Source organism: Oncorhynchus mykiss, chromosome 5 (assembly GCF_057628025.1).
Source record: "Oncorhynchus mykiss isolate SJ-2025 chromosome 5, ASM5762802v1, whole genome shotgun sequence".
NCBI classification, from domain to species: domain Eukaryota; kingdom Metazoa; phylum Chordata; class Actinopteri; order Salmoniformes; family Salmonidae; genus Oncorhynchus; species Oncorhynchus mykiss.
Genome location: NC_143026.1, coordinates 71,325,631 through 71,342,894, shown reverse-complemented (window position 1 = coordinate 71,342,894; position 17,264 = coordinate 71,325,631). Strand labels below are relative to the sequence as shown.

General features: G+C 40.5%; 1 protein-coding gene across 29 annotated transcripts in view; it reads right to left on the bottom strand.

The window, feature by feature from the left end:
• The window catches only part of mcf2l2 (MCF.2 cell line derived transforming sequence-like 2), a 110,291-nt gene that overhangs the window by 73,637 nt on the left and 19,390 nt on the right, over positions 1 to 17,264 (bottom strand). For 16 of the 29 annotated variants that reach the window (XM_021604107.3, XM_090235764.1, XM_090235767.1 and 13 more), the window contains exons 2-5: positions 11,710 to 11,793; positions 7,752 to 7,866; positions 4,639 to 4,729; positions 4,188 to 4,307 (exon numbers count right to left, since the gene is read on the bottom strand). In XM_021604107.3, the coding sequence (XP_021459782.3) occupies positions 4,188 to 4,307; positions 4,639 to 4,729; positions 7,752 to 7,866; positions 11,710 to 11,793 (410 nt within the window). The remainder of the gene's footprint in view (positions 1 to 4,187; positions 4,308 to 4,638; positions 4,730 to 7,751; positions 7,867 to 11,709; positions 11,794 to 17,264) is intronic. The other 13 variants (XM_090235759.1, XM_090235766.1, XM_090235776.1 and 10 more) reach the window with 1 other exon arrangement.

Below are 17,264 nucleotides of genomic sequence, written 5' to 3'. Positions count from 1 at the left end.
AAATGCTCACTAACAGGGATGTCAACACATTTGTACCCAAAATGTGAGAGAAATAAGCTTTTTGTGCTTATGGAAACTTTCTAGGATCTTTAATTTCAGCTCATGAAACATGGAGTCAACCATTTACATGCTGCGTTCATATTTTTGTTCAGTATAGTATAATTTATGATATATGGCGTATAGAGTACGGTTTCATTAAATTTGCTCTGTTAAACCTGCCCTTTGGAATGACTTCGATAACAACCGTGAATCTATTTAGTTAGCAAGGCTTGGTTAAAACCCTGGACGGATAACTGTAGACATATGAACTCTCCAGTAGGAGGTGCTGCCCAGCCTACAGTCTTTTTCTGATAGTGGATTTAACGTTGAAGATCTGACATTGTTTCAAAGGTAGAAATTCAACATAGACAAACATTGTATAAAATATGTTGACAATTGGTTACCACGATGACATAATTTTGTGGTTGAAATGTCAGTCTCAAAACAATAGTTTACATTGATGACTTTCTGCAAATCCAATGTATTTTCCACCTAAAGTGCCTTCAGAAAGTATTCAGACCCATTGAGATATTCCACATTTTGTTGTGTTAGAGCCTGATTTTTAAAATGTATTAAATTTAGATTTTGTGTCACTAAGTATTCAACCCCTTTGTTATGGCAAGACTAAATAAGTTCAGGAGTAAAACATTTGCTTAATAACAAGTCCCATAAAAAGTTGCATGGACTCACTCTGTGTGCAATAATAGTGTTAAACGTGATTTTTGAATGACAACCTCATCTCTCTACCCCACACATTACAATTATATGTAATGTCCCCCAGTTGAGCAGTAAACTTCAAACATAGATTCAACCACAAAGGCCAAGGATGTTTTCCAATGCCCTGCAAAGAAGGGCACCGATTGGTAGATGGGTAAAAAATACACCTAAAACAGACATTGAATATCCCTTTGAGCATGGTTAAGTTATTTATTACACTTTGGATGGTGCATCAATACACCCAGTCACTACAAAGATACAGGCATTCTAAATCAGTTGGCAGAAAGAAAGGAAACTGCTCAGGGATTTCACCATGACGCCAATGCTTACAGAGTATAATGACTGTGATAGGAGAAATCTGACAATGGATCAACAACCTTGTAGTTACTTCACAAATCAGGCTCATCACTGAGAAGCACTCTCCATATTTTTAAGAATAGTGATGGGTGTATCATGTTATGGGTATACTTGTAATCGTTAAGGAATAAGGAGTTTTTCAGGATAAAAAAATAAATGGAGTGGAGCTAAGCACAGGCAAAATCCTAAAGGAAAACCTGGTTCAGTCTGCTTTCCACCAGACATTGGGAGATGAATTCACCATTCAGCAGGACAACCTAAAACACAAGGCCAAATCTACACCAAGAAGACAGTGAATGTTTCTGAGAGGCCAAGCTACAGAGACCTGAAAGAGACCTGAAAATTGTTGTCTAGCAATGATCAATAACCAATTTGACAGACCTTGAAGAATTTTGAAAAGAATAATGGAGAAATGTTGCACAATCCAAGTGTTCGAAAGCTCTTAGACATTTACCCAGAAAGACTCACAGCGGTAATCGCTGCCAAAGATGATGTAACGTCTGCTTCCAACTCACACTCTCAAACACGTAGATCCTCTGAACGCAGCTCACTCTCCAGATCCCAATCACCTGAATTCTAATCACCTGTTCACACACCTGTATGTCATTATCACATACTATTTAGTTCAGTTCTTTGCACCCCTTCACTGTGAGGTATTGTTTGTTTTGTGACACGCACTGGTTCGCCCCGTGAGTTATTACTCCCGTGTATGACAGTTTTTGCCTGCCTCACTAACGATGCCTTTTTCTTATTCCCTGCCTGTACTTTAGCCTATCGGATTTCCTTTTATCTACCCATTGCCTGATCTCCGGGACTACGTTACTAGCCTTTTCCCTGCCTGTACTGTTGCCCTTTTGGACCCCTGTGTATGTATGACCTTCTGCCTGCTCCTCTGGTCCTTCGCGATAAACACGTGCTGCGCCCTGCGCTTGAAACCTCCCTTCGTGTTCATTACAGATGATTCTAACATATATTGATTCAGTGGATTGAATACTTATCAAATCAAGATATTAGTGTGTTTTTCATATTTTCTTTTCGCACAAATGTTAGCTTTTTACACTTTGACATTGCAGAGTATTTTGTGTAGATCGTTGTCAAAAAATGACAATTAAATCCATTTAATCCCACTTTGTAACACAACAAAATGTGGAACAAGTCAAGGGATGTGAATACTTTCTGAAGGCATTGTATGCCTCTGTAACTTTCTCACTCATCATTATAAATAATTAATCCATGATTATCTGTAATCATGAGCGTCCACATTAATTTAGAAGTGTTTAGAAACACATTTTATTCTTATTACTTTAAAAGTGACTCCTGAATGACACAATACATTTACCAGATTCAGTAAATATGAAAACAGATGTGTATTAAATTACCCTCAAATAAAAGGTGACATTCTGTAATTCTGCCTCATATGAAACATCCAAAATGCTGGAGTATAGAGAAAAGGTGTACATTTTTGATTCATTGACCAAATAAATACGTAGGGGAGTGTAGATGTTAATGCAACTTCCTCTGCATCACACTGCATTTTGCAAAATACTCCCTCAAGGGCTATGTAATAGCCCACTGGGCTTACACTGGTTGAATCAACAATGTTTCCACGTCATTTCAATTAAATAACCTTGAACCGACTTGGAATAGATGTGGACTTGACATCTGTGCCCAATGGGAAGTGTCATGGTGTGCTAATGCAGCATGATTTGATGTCTTGTGTCTTCTGTGGGTTTTACTACACTCAGGTTTTTGGCTTATTACAGTTCTCTATTAACACTTCCTCACCAGATGTCTTGACTTGAATCATACAACACTTGCATAATGATGGCATGCCCACATGAGTTGGTGAGGAATCTGAGGTTTTGGAACATTTGTCTTGGAAAATGTGTACAGTCATGCAGGAGAATTTGCCTTCAACAAAATTCTTGAATGAAGTAAGGGAAATATATGAATGTCAGGTCCAAATTGATTGGCACCCTTGATAAAGATGAGCAAAAGAGACTGTATAAAATAAATAATTCAAATACTGAGCTATATTGTACAGTATGCAAAGAAAAGCAACATATTATTTTATAATACACTTGCACAGAGAAAAATAGGTGTCAAAATTATTACCTTTCAATACCTCCCTTGTGAAGATAACAGCAATGAGCCTTTTCTAAAATGTTTTATGAGATTGGAGAACACATTGGGAGGGATCTTAGGCCATTCCTCCATACAGAATTCGTTGGGATTTTGTGGTCAACTAACCGTTTCTTTGTGGATTTTGATGTGTGCTTGGGGTTATTGTCTTGCTGCAAGATCCACTTGGAGCCAAGATTCAGGCTCCTAGCAGAGGCAAACAGGTTTTTGGCTGAAATGTCCTGGTACTGGGTAAAGTTAATGATGCTGTTGACCTTAACAAGGGCCCCAGGACCAGTGGAAACAAAATAGCCCCATAACATCGAAGATCCAACACCATATTTTACAGTAGGTACTGGGTTCTTTTCTGCATATTTATTTATACACAAAACCCACCAATGGTGTTCGGGGCCAAAGACCTCTGTTTTCATGTCATCTGAACATACAGTAGCACCTGTTCCAATCAAAATGCCGTTTAGCAAACTCTAGGCGTTCACATTTGTCGGATGACATGAAAATAGAGCTCTTTGGCCACGTCCACCAGTGGTGGGTTTTGCGTCGAAAGAAAGATGCATATGCATTGAAGGTATTGAAAGCATGGGTGCCAATACTTTTTACCCCTATATTTGAGAGAATTTAAAAAAAATGTAAAACAAAATCACTTTCTCTGAGAAATTGTATTAAATAATAGAATTTTGCACATTTTTATCAAGAGTGCCAATAATTTTGGACCTGACTATATATGTTGGCAGATTAGTAGCTCTACATAAACAAGCAAAACATGCAGTGAGTACATAGTCACTGTTCTAGCAGTTAGTTTACCGAACATCACACTGCCATGCAAAACGCCACATGACATCAGGTCACTCACTATCTCACACCCAGACACAGAGGAAATGTTTCTAAGATGATCTAAGAGTTGGACACGGTGAGTGGTAGCGAAGCATGCTTACCGGTACCTTCATTTTAAAGTCATCCCGGTGCAGCTTCATGCCTATGTCAGCGACGGCCCTCTGGAAGAAACGGGAGGGCCTCAGCACCAACACCAGCTGGAGGTTCCCTGGAAATGCCCCCTAGTGGCCACAGGTACAAAGCACAGCTTCATGACATCTAGTTCTGAATGTGGAGGGACCTCCTGCTCTGTTTCTACTTTCCATTATGTATCTCACATATTATACTTGGGAATAATTTTCCTTACGCAATACTTCCTGATATAGAAGCATTGGTCTATTTTACAATGGTACATAATGTTGAGATAAAATAGCCTGGTTCCATACTCTATGTGCTGCGGCAAACTCTCCTTGATGCCAAACACAAAGAGAAGTCGAGTGAAGCACAAACAGACTGGACCACCAGGAAAGAGATAAAAGCGTTGTCGGAAGTTAAATATGGGCGTCTTCATACCGCTATCCGCGTCAGCGAGGCCTTCACTGAGCTCCATTTGTCCCGCCTGCGGTCAATGATTATAACGAAACCGATGCTGGCAGCGTCCAAACTAGACAAGGAAAGATAGAAATAAACACATGCGGTAGGTGTAGCTATCCAAGCATGCAGTCACAAGACATATCCAAGAGGGCACTACAGTACACTGCTGTATTCTGTCTCTGTACATTTTAAACAGAGTTTATACCAAATCACTTCAGCGCTCTCTGAACCAGGCCATTATAGTTAACAGTGTAAGAGGAGCTGTGTAAGCTTGTTTAATGTTTGGGGTGTTTTACAGGGAAAATGTAAAGTGAGGGTCATTAACATTCTCAATGTGTTACTCTGACAAAAGGGTGAATGAAGTTGCTCCCCTATCAGCACAAGACGTTTAAAAGACAATGAAAAGAATATGTATGTTTAATGTCTTGTGCTCACTGGGTGGTGATCTTACTGTGTTATCTGGCCTAGTATATTCCTACTCGACTGACTGAGTATTTTCCTGACTGAGAGCAGCTTACATGAGACCAGATTAATTGAAGACTCACTGTGTCATGAGAGAGAACGATATCCCAGATGTGCCATTTTCACAAGACACCTTTTTCACATTTTGCCTCACCCTGAGAAATGTGTCTTGTGAAATACAGTCAGGTACATAATTATTGTCACCCTTGATAAAGATGAGCAAAAAATACTGTATAAAACAAATAATACAAATACTGACCTATATTCTATGCTATTTATTTTATACTAATACAATTGCTCAGAGAAATAGATTGTGTTTCTTAACAAGTAATAAAGACAATTAATGGGAAAAAAAAGTGGATTTTGATTAGTGTTTGGGGTTATTGTCTTGCTGGAAGATCCAATTGTGGCCAAGTGTCAGCCTTCTGGCAGAGGCAACCAAGTTTGGGGCTAAAATGTCATGGTACTTGGTAAATTTCATGATGCCGTTGACCTTAATAAGGGGGCCAGGAGCAGGGGACGCAAAATAGCCCAAAAACATCAAAGATCCACCACCATATTTTACTGTAGGTATGAGGTACTTTTTTGCATATGCTTCTGTTTTTCAACCCCAAACTCACCACTGGTCTGCGTGGCCAAATGACATGAAAATAGAGCTCTTTGGCCACACACATCAGTGGTGGGTTTGGCTTTGAAAAACATAAGCATACGCAGAGAAGTACCTCATACCTACTGTAAAATATGCTGGTGGATCTTTGATACAGTCTTTCTTGCTCATCTGCAGTATATCAAGGTTACCAATAATTATGGACCTGACTGTATCTTCAGATCTGTGGTTAGTTGGGAGCAGGAACCACATCCCATACAGAGGGAAGGTAATGGTATTTAAAGTGCCTTCGGAAAGTATTCATACCCCTTGACTTTTTCCACATTTTGTTGTGTTACAACGTGGGATAAAAATTGATTTAAGATTCATCTTTTGTCATGTTTGTCACTGATCTACACAAAATATTCAGTCATATCAAAGTTGAAGAAAATATATACAGTTTTTATTTTTTATGACAAATAAAATGCTAATATATCTTGATCGTGTAAGTTTTACCCCACTTTGGCAGCGATATCAGCTGTGAATCTTTTTGTGTAAGTCTGGAAGAGCTTTTCACACCTGGACTGTGCAATATTTGCCCATCACCAGCTGTCAAGTTGGTTGTTGATCATTGGTACATTTTCAAGTCTTGCCATAGACCTTCAAGTAGATTTAAGTCAAAACTGTAACTAGGCTACTCAGGAACATTAAATGTCTTCTTGGTGAGCAGCTCTTGAGTAGATTTGTATTTTTTAGGTTAATGTCTTGTTGAAAGGTGAATTAGTCTCCCAGTGTCTTAACCAGGTTTTCCTCTTGGATTTTGCCTGTGCTTAGCTTTATTTTTATCAGGAAAAACTCCCCAGTCCTTGCCGATTACCCACAATCTGATGCATCCACCACCATCCTTGAAAATATGAAGAGTGATACTCAGTGACGTGTTGTGTTGGATTTGCCCCAAACATAACACTTTGCCACATGTTTCGCTGTATTACTTTGGTGCCTTGTTACAAACAGGATGTGTGTCTTGGAATTTTTTTCATTTCGTACAGGCTTCCTTCTTTTCACTCTGTCGTTTATTATGGAGTAATTGGGTCGTTCCACAGTTTACCCATCTCAAGAGGTTCAATAAAAGTTGATGATTTCATTTGAAATCACCCATACATTCTCTTGGGACAGGGGAAATGGAAACCCGTTGTGTACAACAGGGAGGGGCAAATGAATGCTTCACAAAAACAATTCATTGTTAAAATGTTTCTAGCTTGTCTATCTATGGGTAACATGGTTCAAATCAAATCTAATTTTATTGGTCACATACACATAGTTAGCAGATATTAATGCGAGTGTAGCGAAATGCTTGTGCTTCTAGTTCCGACAGTGTAGTAATATCTAACAAGTAATCTAACAATTCAACAACAACTACCTAATACACACAAATCTAAGTAAAGGGATGGAAAAATAATATGTACATATAAATATATGGATGAGCAATAGGCAAGATGCAATTGATGATATAGAATACAGTATACAGTGGGGCAAAAAAGTATTTAGTCAGCCACCAATTGTGCAAGTCCGTGTTGCCCAGCAACAGCCCCAAAACATCACTGCTCTAGAGGAGATCTGCATGGAGGAATGGGCCAAAATACCAGCAACAGTGTGTGAAAACCTTTTGAAGACTTACAGAAAACGTTTGACCCCTGTCATTGCCAACAAAGGGTATATAACAAAGTATTGAGAAAAATACTTATTTTCCACCATAATTTGCAAATAAATTCATTAAAAATCCTACAATGTGATTTTCTAGATTTTTTTTTCTCTTTTTGTCTGTCATAGTTGAAGTGTACCTATGATGAAAATTACAGGCCTCTCTCATCTTTTTAAGTGGGAGAACTTGCACAATTGGTGGCTGTATCAAATACACAGTAGCATTACAGTAAGCCTCTGTTCTCCACTGTGGGAAAATAATGTGCACCAGAATTGCAGAATTGATCTGAACTGCATAACCATGGGAGCATTTTTATGGTTGTAGTGAAGCTGCATACTTTACCTGGGGATGCTAGTCAGATATGTGACAACATTCTGGAAGTCCTCGTCTAGGAGGTCACCGAAGCCTGAGTATTCAGGGAAGGTGATGATGGGGGCGCCATCTTTCCCTCTTCCTCCTGCACACATAGGGTTACATCAATAGATTGACAGAAATGTGTCCATTTTGTTTCATTCATTAATTTACACCAGGCTTCTACAGTAAAATAAATATTTATTTGGATAAAAAACAAGATTCTGCTGTTACAGATCTGATGGGTGACTTTATATCGATAGAAAAGTTATATTTCTATTAATCAACCACAAGGTGGTGACATTGGGCTGTCAGCACAAATTCGGATTTGATTATTTTTTGCCAAAAGTCATGATTGAATCAAAACTTATACGAAACGAAATAAGTTTGATGAGTGAAAATGTTGATATGACAATCTAAATGAAGAAATATGAGGAGAGATGTAAATTTCAAATAATCAAAATTGTCTCACTAAATCCTGAAACAAATGAAGCAATCAGAGGCAGCCATAATATAATTTATGATCATATATCTCTCCAATCAGAGATTTATCAGTCAAAGTGCATCACTATGAGAAAGCATAGTGGAACAGCAAGTCACCCTATATCTAAAGTGTTCCTCCTCATCATCATGCCCCAGTGCCTGCATCTCCTGAGTGGAGATAGGAGTATAGAGGTCAGCTTTCTGAAATATATTTTAGGGTGAATTCTCAACTTCAAAACAGATCAGTTTGGGATGACAGAGGGGAACTGCAGTAAATTGTACCTCATCTGGCCGAGGCAGTCTGATTTTCTATTTGAGCCCCCCCCCCCCCCCCCCCCCCCCCCCGAGTCTGGGCACTTAGATCATTTGGACATACACTGTATTACTCTTATTCCGGAGGAGCACGTCAGGAAATGCTGCCTTTCATATTAGTGGTGAGGTAACTGTAGCTCTTTACTTTTACTGACTAACTTTTTCCCTTCCTAACTCCTCCTCTGCCTTCTTCTCTCTGTCTCTCAGTTCTAAAAATGTACTAACACTGACAAGCAAATCACATAGACAAGCATAACAGCCTCCTCCCAAACTCAGATGTCTTTGTGCTAAAAGCAGCGTGTAGTTTATTTCCTGTGCCATCTCGTCTGCCATCCATCCCACTGGGTGACAACTCATCTATCCGTCCTCCCAGCCAGACACATCCAATTATTTACCTGCATATGGCAGAAAAATCCACCACGGGGAATCCTCACATATGTCATGGCTTCTGTTGCCTACCTCTCTCACTGACAACAGTACACAAGATAACAATCAGAGCTGTACAATACTGCCCTGTCTAGAAAGCTCAACTTAGCATCACCTCATCAGGTATAAGGTAAGTAGTGCAGAAATATAGGTGTGGAGGTAATACTGGAATAGCGTCAACAGCGAGGTGGCCTTTGCTTGTAACCAGTGGCGCAAAGTACAGTACTTAAGGAAAAACACTTTAAAGTACTACTTAAGTAGTTTTTTGAGGTAGCTGTACTTTACTTTACTATTTCTAATTTTGACAACTTATACTTTTACTTCACTACATTCCTAAAGAAAATAATGTACTTTTTACACCATATATTTTCCCTGACACCCAAAAGTACTTGTTACATTTTTTATGCTTAGCAGGACAGAAAATTGTTCAATTCACGCGCTTATCAAGAGAAAATCCCTGGTCATCCCTACTGCCTATGATCTGGCAGACTCACTAAACAGAGAAAATCCCTGGTCATCCCTACTGCCTATGATCTGGTAGACTCACTAAACAGAGAAAATCCCTGGTCATCCCTACTGCCTATGATCTGGCAGACTCACTAAACAGAGAAAATCCCTGGTCATCCCTACTGCCTATGATCTGGCAGACTCACTAAACAGAGAAAATCCCTGGTCATCCCTACTGCCTATGATCTGGCAGACTCACTAAACACACATGATTTGTTTGTAAATTCTGTATCAGTGTTGGAGTATGCCCTTGGCTATCCGTAAATAAATAAAAACAAGAAAGTTGTGCCATCTGGTTTGCTTAATATTAAGATTTTGAAAGTATTCATACTTTTACATTTGATACTAAAGTATATTTTAGCAATTACATTTACTTTTGATACTTAAGTATATTTAAAACCAAATACTTTTAGACTTTTACTCAAGTAGTATTTTACTGGGTGACTTTCACTTTTACTTGAATAATTTTCTATTAAGGTATCTTTACTTTTACTCCAATATGACATTTGGGTACTTTTTCCACCACTGCCTGTGACTCTGTCAGGTATCAGCATCACAATATGGAGAAAAGGAATGGAGACCAATGTTTTAAAACCGTACAAAACAACCCAAACTCAGTGACAGACCCACGGAGAATAAAAACAGGCTTGCTGTGTGGATAATGAAATATACTTGTGCTTTTTCCACAGTAAAATGACATAACTTTGAAAGCTAGCTTTGCTGACCCAGGGTTTTTGGAGTAAGACACCAGCTTGGCAGGAGCGCAGCTGGCTGACCCTTGGTGGTTTGACATGGGTGGGAAGGAATGGAAACAATCTCTGTGGAGCCAGAGGCTGTGGCGTAGAGCTCCTGTCCAATCAACCTGGTCTCAGGGCAATTCGTTGGATTTGGTACGTCAAATCTTTTACTCCGTTTAGTATGATATATTACGTTACGTTACGTTATATTACGTTACGTTACATTATGAATGGAATAGCGGTTCTACAATATCGTACGAATTGGAGGACATATCGTATACGTCTCACCCGGTCATACAATAGCTTAAGAATTGGATGATGTAACTTATCATAAATCTTGGAGGATGTATAGTATTATCTGTCTTTCTCTGAAATCAAGTTGCTTGTTTCAACAAAGGAGAATGACTGGGATAATTTACATTGGTAGTTAGGAGAACTAACAACAAAGGTTAGGATCATTTATGTAAAAGGTTAGGAAAACTACTAAAACGACAAAGGTTAGGAGAATTTACGTAGCAGTTAATGGGAAATGGGTCAAGGTTAGACTAAGGCTAAGCTAAAATGCTACAGTTGTTCCCGACGCGACTCGAACACCAACCTTTGGATTGCTAGAAGGTTGCGGTATACATCCACACATCTTCCCTGACCAACCTCCCTACTCTTGTTTCTGTCTAAAGTAACTAGACCATTAGTACATATCATATGCTTTGGAGGTGCTCAGAAATACGCATAGTATGTTTCGTGTAGTATGGCTCTGAGGCTAGGCTAGCCCAATAACTACCAACAACTCCTTCTGTTATCGTTCCAGCTTAGGCCCTGCACCTCTGTTCATGTCTCAGGTACTCTTCTATGTCTGAATCTTCAGACTGAGGTGATCTGTGAGTATACGGACATTATTTAGTGGACTCAATATTCTCAAATACATGTTAATAACAATGTATAGTATGTACACAGTCATTGCTTCTGCATCCCAACTTAACTGAATGGAAAAAAGTGGCCATTTTATCCACTCTGAACAAAGCTCATGAATATGGCCAGAGAGACAAAGACATCCTGGCAGGAAATGGTTCATGGTGTAATGTGATAATTCTGTTATTGTCCTGGAACAGACTATGGAGCAGACCAGACTTCTCTACTGTCTCAGACAGGAAGTGATTAAGAGGCAATCCTATCGATCAGTAGTTAAAAGGTTCAAGTCCGGTCACAACTCAATCATGTCTTAACGTCAACAATGGAAATGGCCTTGTAACTCATAACGGATATGACAAAATTATTTTTTCTGACCGTGATAAAAACGAATTAACAAACATTACATTGTGCTGTTCTGTATAACTGTAAAGTAGATATGATCACCTCTGACTAAAATGTGATTATTCTGTCATTCCCATATTTTCTCCTTCACAAAGGGAGAGGAACTCGAATATCTGCCCGTCTTTGTGAGGGAAGCAGGGATAAGGCGAGGAGACTGAGGCCTAGCTACGTACCTGAGAGCAGGGCAAACTGCCGATGCAGCTGCTCTATGATGTCGACAGCAAGCAGGGGCCTGATCTCCTGCTGCATGATCTCATCTGGGGAGGGAGAGGAAAACAACAGGGAGAACACCTCCAGTCAGCAATCACAATATCATAGGAATGTATAGGAAAGAGAGCAGCATTAAACAACAGCGTACAATGTGTCCCCACAAATCAAGTCCTGCGGCCATACACTGGCCCAGTCATCATCGGTGGACAATCCATCCACATGTCTGACAGGTCAGTATGACCTGTGGAAAGTGAGGCCAAGGCACGGCTCTGGACATTTCAACAGATAAAATAAAATAAAATGTTATTGGTCACGTACACATGGTTAGCAGATATTAATGCGAGTGTAGCGAAATGCTTGTGCTTCTAGTTGCGATCATGCAGCAATATCTAACAAGTAATCTAACAATTTCACAACAACTACCTTTTACAGACAAGTGTAAAGGAATTAATAAGAATATGTACATATTAATATATGGATTAGCGATGGCCGAACAGCATAGGTAAGATGCACTAGACGGTGTAGAGTACCGTATATGCATATGAGATGAATAACGTAGGGTATGTAAACATTATATAAAGTGGCATTGTTTAAAGTGACTAGTGATACATTTATTACATCCAATTTTTTATTATTAAAGTGGATAGAGATTTGAGTCAGTATGTTGGCAGCAGACACTCAATGTTAGTGATGGCTGTTTAACAGTCTGATGGCCTTGAGATAGAAGTTGTTTTTCAGTCCCTCGGTCCCAGCTTTGATGCACCTGTACTGACCTCGCCTTCTAGATGATAGCAGGGTGAACAGGAAGTGGCTCGGGTGGTTGTTGTCCTTGATGATCTTGTTGGCCTTCCTGTGACATTGGGTACTGTAGGTGTCCTGGAGGGCAGGTAGTTTGCCCCCGGTGATGCGTTGTGCAGACCTCAGAGAGCCTTACGGTTGTGAGCGGAGCAGTACCAGGCGGTGATACAGCCCGACAGGATGCTCTCGATTGTGCATCTGTAGAAGTTTGTGAGTGTTTTCGGTGACAAACAAAATTTCTTCAGCCTCCTGAGGTTCACCACGCTGTCTGTGTGGGTGGATCATTTCAGTTTGTCCGTGATGTGTACGCCGAGGAACTTAAAACCTTCCACCTTCTCCACTACTGTCCCGTCGATGTGGATAGGGGGGTGCTCCCTCTGCTGTTTCCTGAAGTCCACGATCATCTCCTTTGTTTTGTTGACATTGAGTGTGAGGTTATTTTCCTGACACCACACTCCGAGGGCCCTCACCTCCTCCCTGTAGGCCGTCTCATCGTTGTTGGTAATCAAGTCTACCACTGTAGTGTCGTCTGCAAACTTGAGGATTGAGTTGGAGGTGTGCATGGCCACGCAGTCATGGGTGAACAGGGAGGACAGGAGAGGGCTTAGAACACACCCTTGTGGGGCCCCAGTGTTGAGGATCAGCGTGGTGGAAATGTTGTTTCCTACCCTGACCACCTGGGGGCGTCCCATCAGAAAGTCCAGGACCCAGTTGCACAGGGTGGGGTCGAGACCCAGGGTCTCGAGCTTACTGATGAGTTTGGAGGGTACTATGGTGTTAAATTCTGAGCTGTAGTCGATGAACAGCATTCTTACATAGGTATTCCTCTTGTCCAGATGGGTTAGGGCAGTGTGCAGTGTGATTGCGATTGCATCGTCTGTGGACCTATTGGGGTGCTAAGCAAATTGGAGTTGGTCTAGGGTGTCAGGTGGGGTGGAGGTGATATGATCCTTGACTAGTCTCTCAAAGCACAGTGTCTGTTCTCTTGCAACAGTGGTCTCCATGTCTACCGCTGCCCCTCGCAGTTAATACCTTTAGCTGTGAACGCAGATCTTTGTGTACCTTCATTCAATTTCCATTACAAGCGTCTGTAGCTCCTGTATCCCTCCTTTCAGACATATGTTTCTTTCATTGTGTTGTTCTTGGAAGAGTCAGTAACCATTCTGGATGCTTGAAGGGGAGGGGAGGGTTAATGAAGCTTCATCACTCTCTGCCTTAATACTTTGGTATCACCCTGAAGCACACTGCATCTAGCTTTCCACTGTGAACAAAACACCCTCTGTCTGGCCACGGTATAAAGGAGTGCATTACCACAGACTACACTTTATCAAAGACAAGCTTTGAGTGGGTCTTGCAGCCAGGGCTATAGATAGCACAGAGAGCCTCACAGAAGCATGTTTCTACTGTATGGAAGTTGGAAGCTGTAGTGTTGTCATGGTACCAGCAACTTCAAGTCTCCACAGGGATTTGGTCCATTGTTTGGTATCAAGGCCAAATTACATTGACAGTATTGTTCTTAGCATGTTACCTCATTTACATATATTTCCACGGCTCCTTTTACGACAATATACTAAAACGTGTGCATCACCGTACACAAACCTGCACGCATGAGCGCGCACACACACACACACACACACACACATACATCCTCCCTCAGCAGAGTGGTGGCGAGAGGAAGGAGGATCTGCGTCTGGGAGCATGTTAACACGCTAGCTCCAGATCTTATCATCCTGCTGCAGGAATCCCAGCCCCAGACATGTAAGTAAATCACAAAGCCAGGTCTCATAACGGCCTCTGCAGGCTTCAGAGAAAGGTCACAGCATTCACTTCTAGAGGAAGAGCATGCAGAGCACAAAGACACAACCCACCCTCCTGCCTCCATCCTGCCAGCTACAGGCTCTGGAAGGAATTAGCACTCCAAGAACAGATACATAAAAAATATGACAATTTTTTTTTTTTAAACAGCAAGATCACAAAACAAGATCACAATGGTCAGTCCTGTTCTTTGGCATCGCAGAGCAAACAATGGAAAAATGCATGATCAAATTCTATTGACTAAATACCAAAAAGCATTATTGTATACAGTAATAAAAAACAGCACAACAACACATTGATTCTAGTTACTGGAATGCTATTAGTATGCTATTGTGCTCTGACCAGAAGAAAGTCCAGTTCTTCCAGGTTTCCTATATCACGTGGTGAGGGAAAACTCCTGGGCCTAGTCAGACATATGTTTAGTCTGGTGGGTGTGTGGATTCTGTAGCAGGTTGTGCCAGCAACATGTGGAGACACCATGGATTAATGCCATGGCAACACAGAGGGGCACCGTCCTCTGCTCTCCACACACCTCATCAAACCTTCAGCCTTCTGCTCCAATTCATCAGGTTTAATGAGCAGAAACACACACGTTCACTCTCAGCCACAGTCACACATCTACTGGAAATTAGGACTTTAAGTACATACCGTATTTCCCCTAAACTAAGCTGTGTGGTATACTGTATGTATTATTGTGATGTGTCGTTAATAGGGCACATTAAATATTGTCAATCGCACAAGGTTCAAAGTGCAATGCAATATTGTAAAATATGGACCTACAGTTGAAGTCAGAAGTTTACATACATACATACACCTTAGCCAAATACATTTAAACTCAGTTTTTCACAATTCCTGACATTTAATCCTAGTAAAAATGGATAGGATAACCACTTTATTTTAAGAATGAGAAATGTCAGAATAATAGTAGAGAGAATTATTTATTTCAGCTTTTATTTCTTTCATCACATTCCCAGTGGGTCAGAAGTTTACATACACTCAATTAGTATTTGGTAGCGTTGCCTTTAAATTGTTTAACTTGGGTCAAACCTTCAACAAACTTCCCACAATAAGTTGGGTGAATTTTGGCCCATTCCTCCTGACAGAGCTGATGTAACTGAGTCAGGTTTGTAGGCCTCCTTGCTCGCACATGCTTTTTCAGTTATGTCCACAAATTATCAGGGCTCAGGGCTCTGTGATGGCCACTCCAATACCTTGACTTTGTTGTCCTTAAGCCATTTTGCCACAACTTTGCTTGGGGTCATTGTCCATTTGGTAGACCATTTGCGACCAAGCTTTAAGTTCCTGACTGATGTCTTGAGATGTTGCTTCAATATATCCACATAATGTTCCTTCCTCATGATGCCAACTATTTTGTGAAGTACATCAGTCCCTCCTGCAGCAAAGCACCCCCACAACATGATGCTGCCACCCCCGTGCTTCACGGTTGGGATGGCATTCTTCGGCTTGCAAGCCTCTCCCTTTTCCTCCAAACATAACAATGGTCATTATGGCCAAACAGTTCCATTTTTGTTTCATCAGTCCAGAGGGCATTTCTCCAAAAACTACGATCTTTGTCCCCATGTGCAGTTGCAAACCGTAGTCTGGCTTTTTTATGGCGGTTTTGGAGCAGTGGCTTCTTCCTTGCTGAGCGGTCTTTCAGGTTATGTTGATATAGGACTAGTTTTACTGTGGTTAAAGATACTTTTGTACCTGTTTCCTCCAGCATTTTCACAAGGTCCTTTGCTGTTGTTCTGGGATTGATTTGCACTTTTCGCACCAAAGTACCTTCATCTCTTTGAGACAGAACGCGTCTCCTTCCTGAGCAGTATGACGGCTGTGTTGTCCCATACTATCGTACTATTGTTTGTACAGATGAACGTGGTACCTTCAGGCGTTTGGAAATTGCTCCCAAGGATGAACCAGACTTGTGGAGTTCTACAATTCTTTTTCTGAGGTCTTGGCTGATTTCTTTTGATTTTCCCATGATGTCAAGCAAAGAGGCACTGAGTTTGAAGGTAGGCCTTGAAATACATCCACAGGTACACCTCCAATTGACTCAAATCATGTCATTTAGCCTATCAGAAGCATCTAAAGCCATGACATCATTTTCTGGAATTTTCCAAGCTGTTTAAAGGCACTGTCAACTTAGTGTATGTACATTTCTAACCCACTGGAATTGTGATACAGTGAATTATAAGTGAAACAATTATAATTATATAATTTAAACAATTGTTGGAAAAATTACTTGTGTCATGCACAAAGCAGATGTCCTAACCGACTTGCCAAAACTATAGTTTGTTAACAAGAAATTTGTGGAGTGGTTGAAAAACTAGTTTTAATGACTCCAACCTAAGTGTATGTAAACTTCCGACTTCAACTGTATTTGACTGACAACAATAAAGCTATAACTACCCTAACATTTTAGGATTCCCTTCGTAGAGTTGTACTGTATGCTTGGTGCAGATCAGTGCACCAGTTTCTCTCTCTGGAAAGTGCATAATTTCTTCAAATATTTTTTTTTACATTAGCTCACCTCAAAAACCTAAATGGAGTCCAACCAACCAGGTGCTTTACCTTTTATTCATTAGCTATGGTGAATATTAAGATAACGTGCGAGGTTGAGAATTCCCTAAATCAGGTTTCCTACTTCACTTCACCCTACTTTCCCTCTAAATCGATTTATACAAAGGCTAAAAAATGCATCATTGCTTAGCCTACTAATTACAAGGCTGTTACGAAATAATGAGTAGAGGACAGGATACCAAACACAAAGCAATTGCTACACATGCTATATATTTGTAGCCTACATAAGGTTTATAATGCAACAATCTAATTTTCACACAGCCGGCCGCCATCAGAAAGTCACAAAATCCCGAAGCACAGTTGCATCTCCCTCACAGACAAC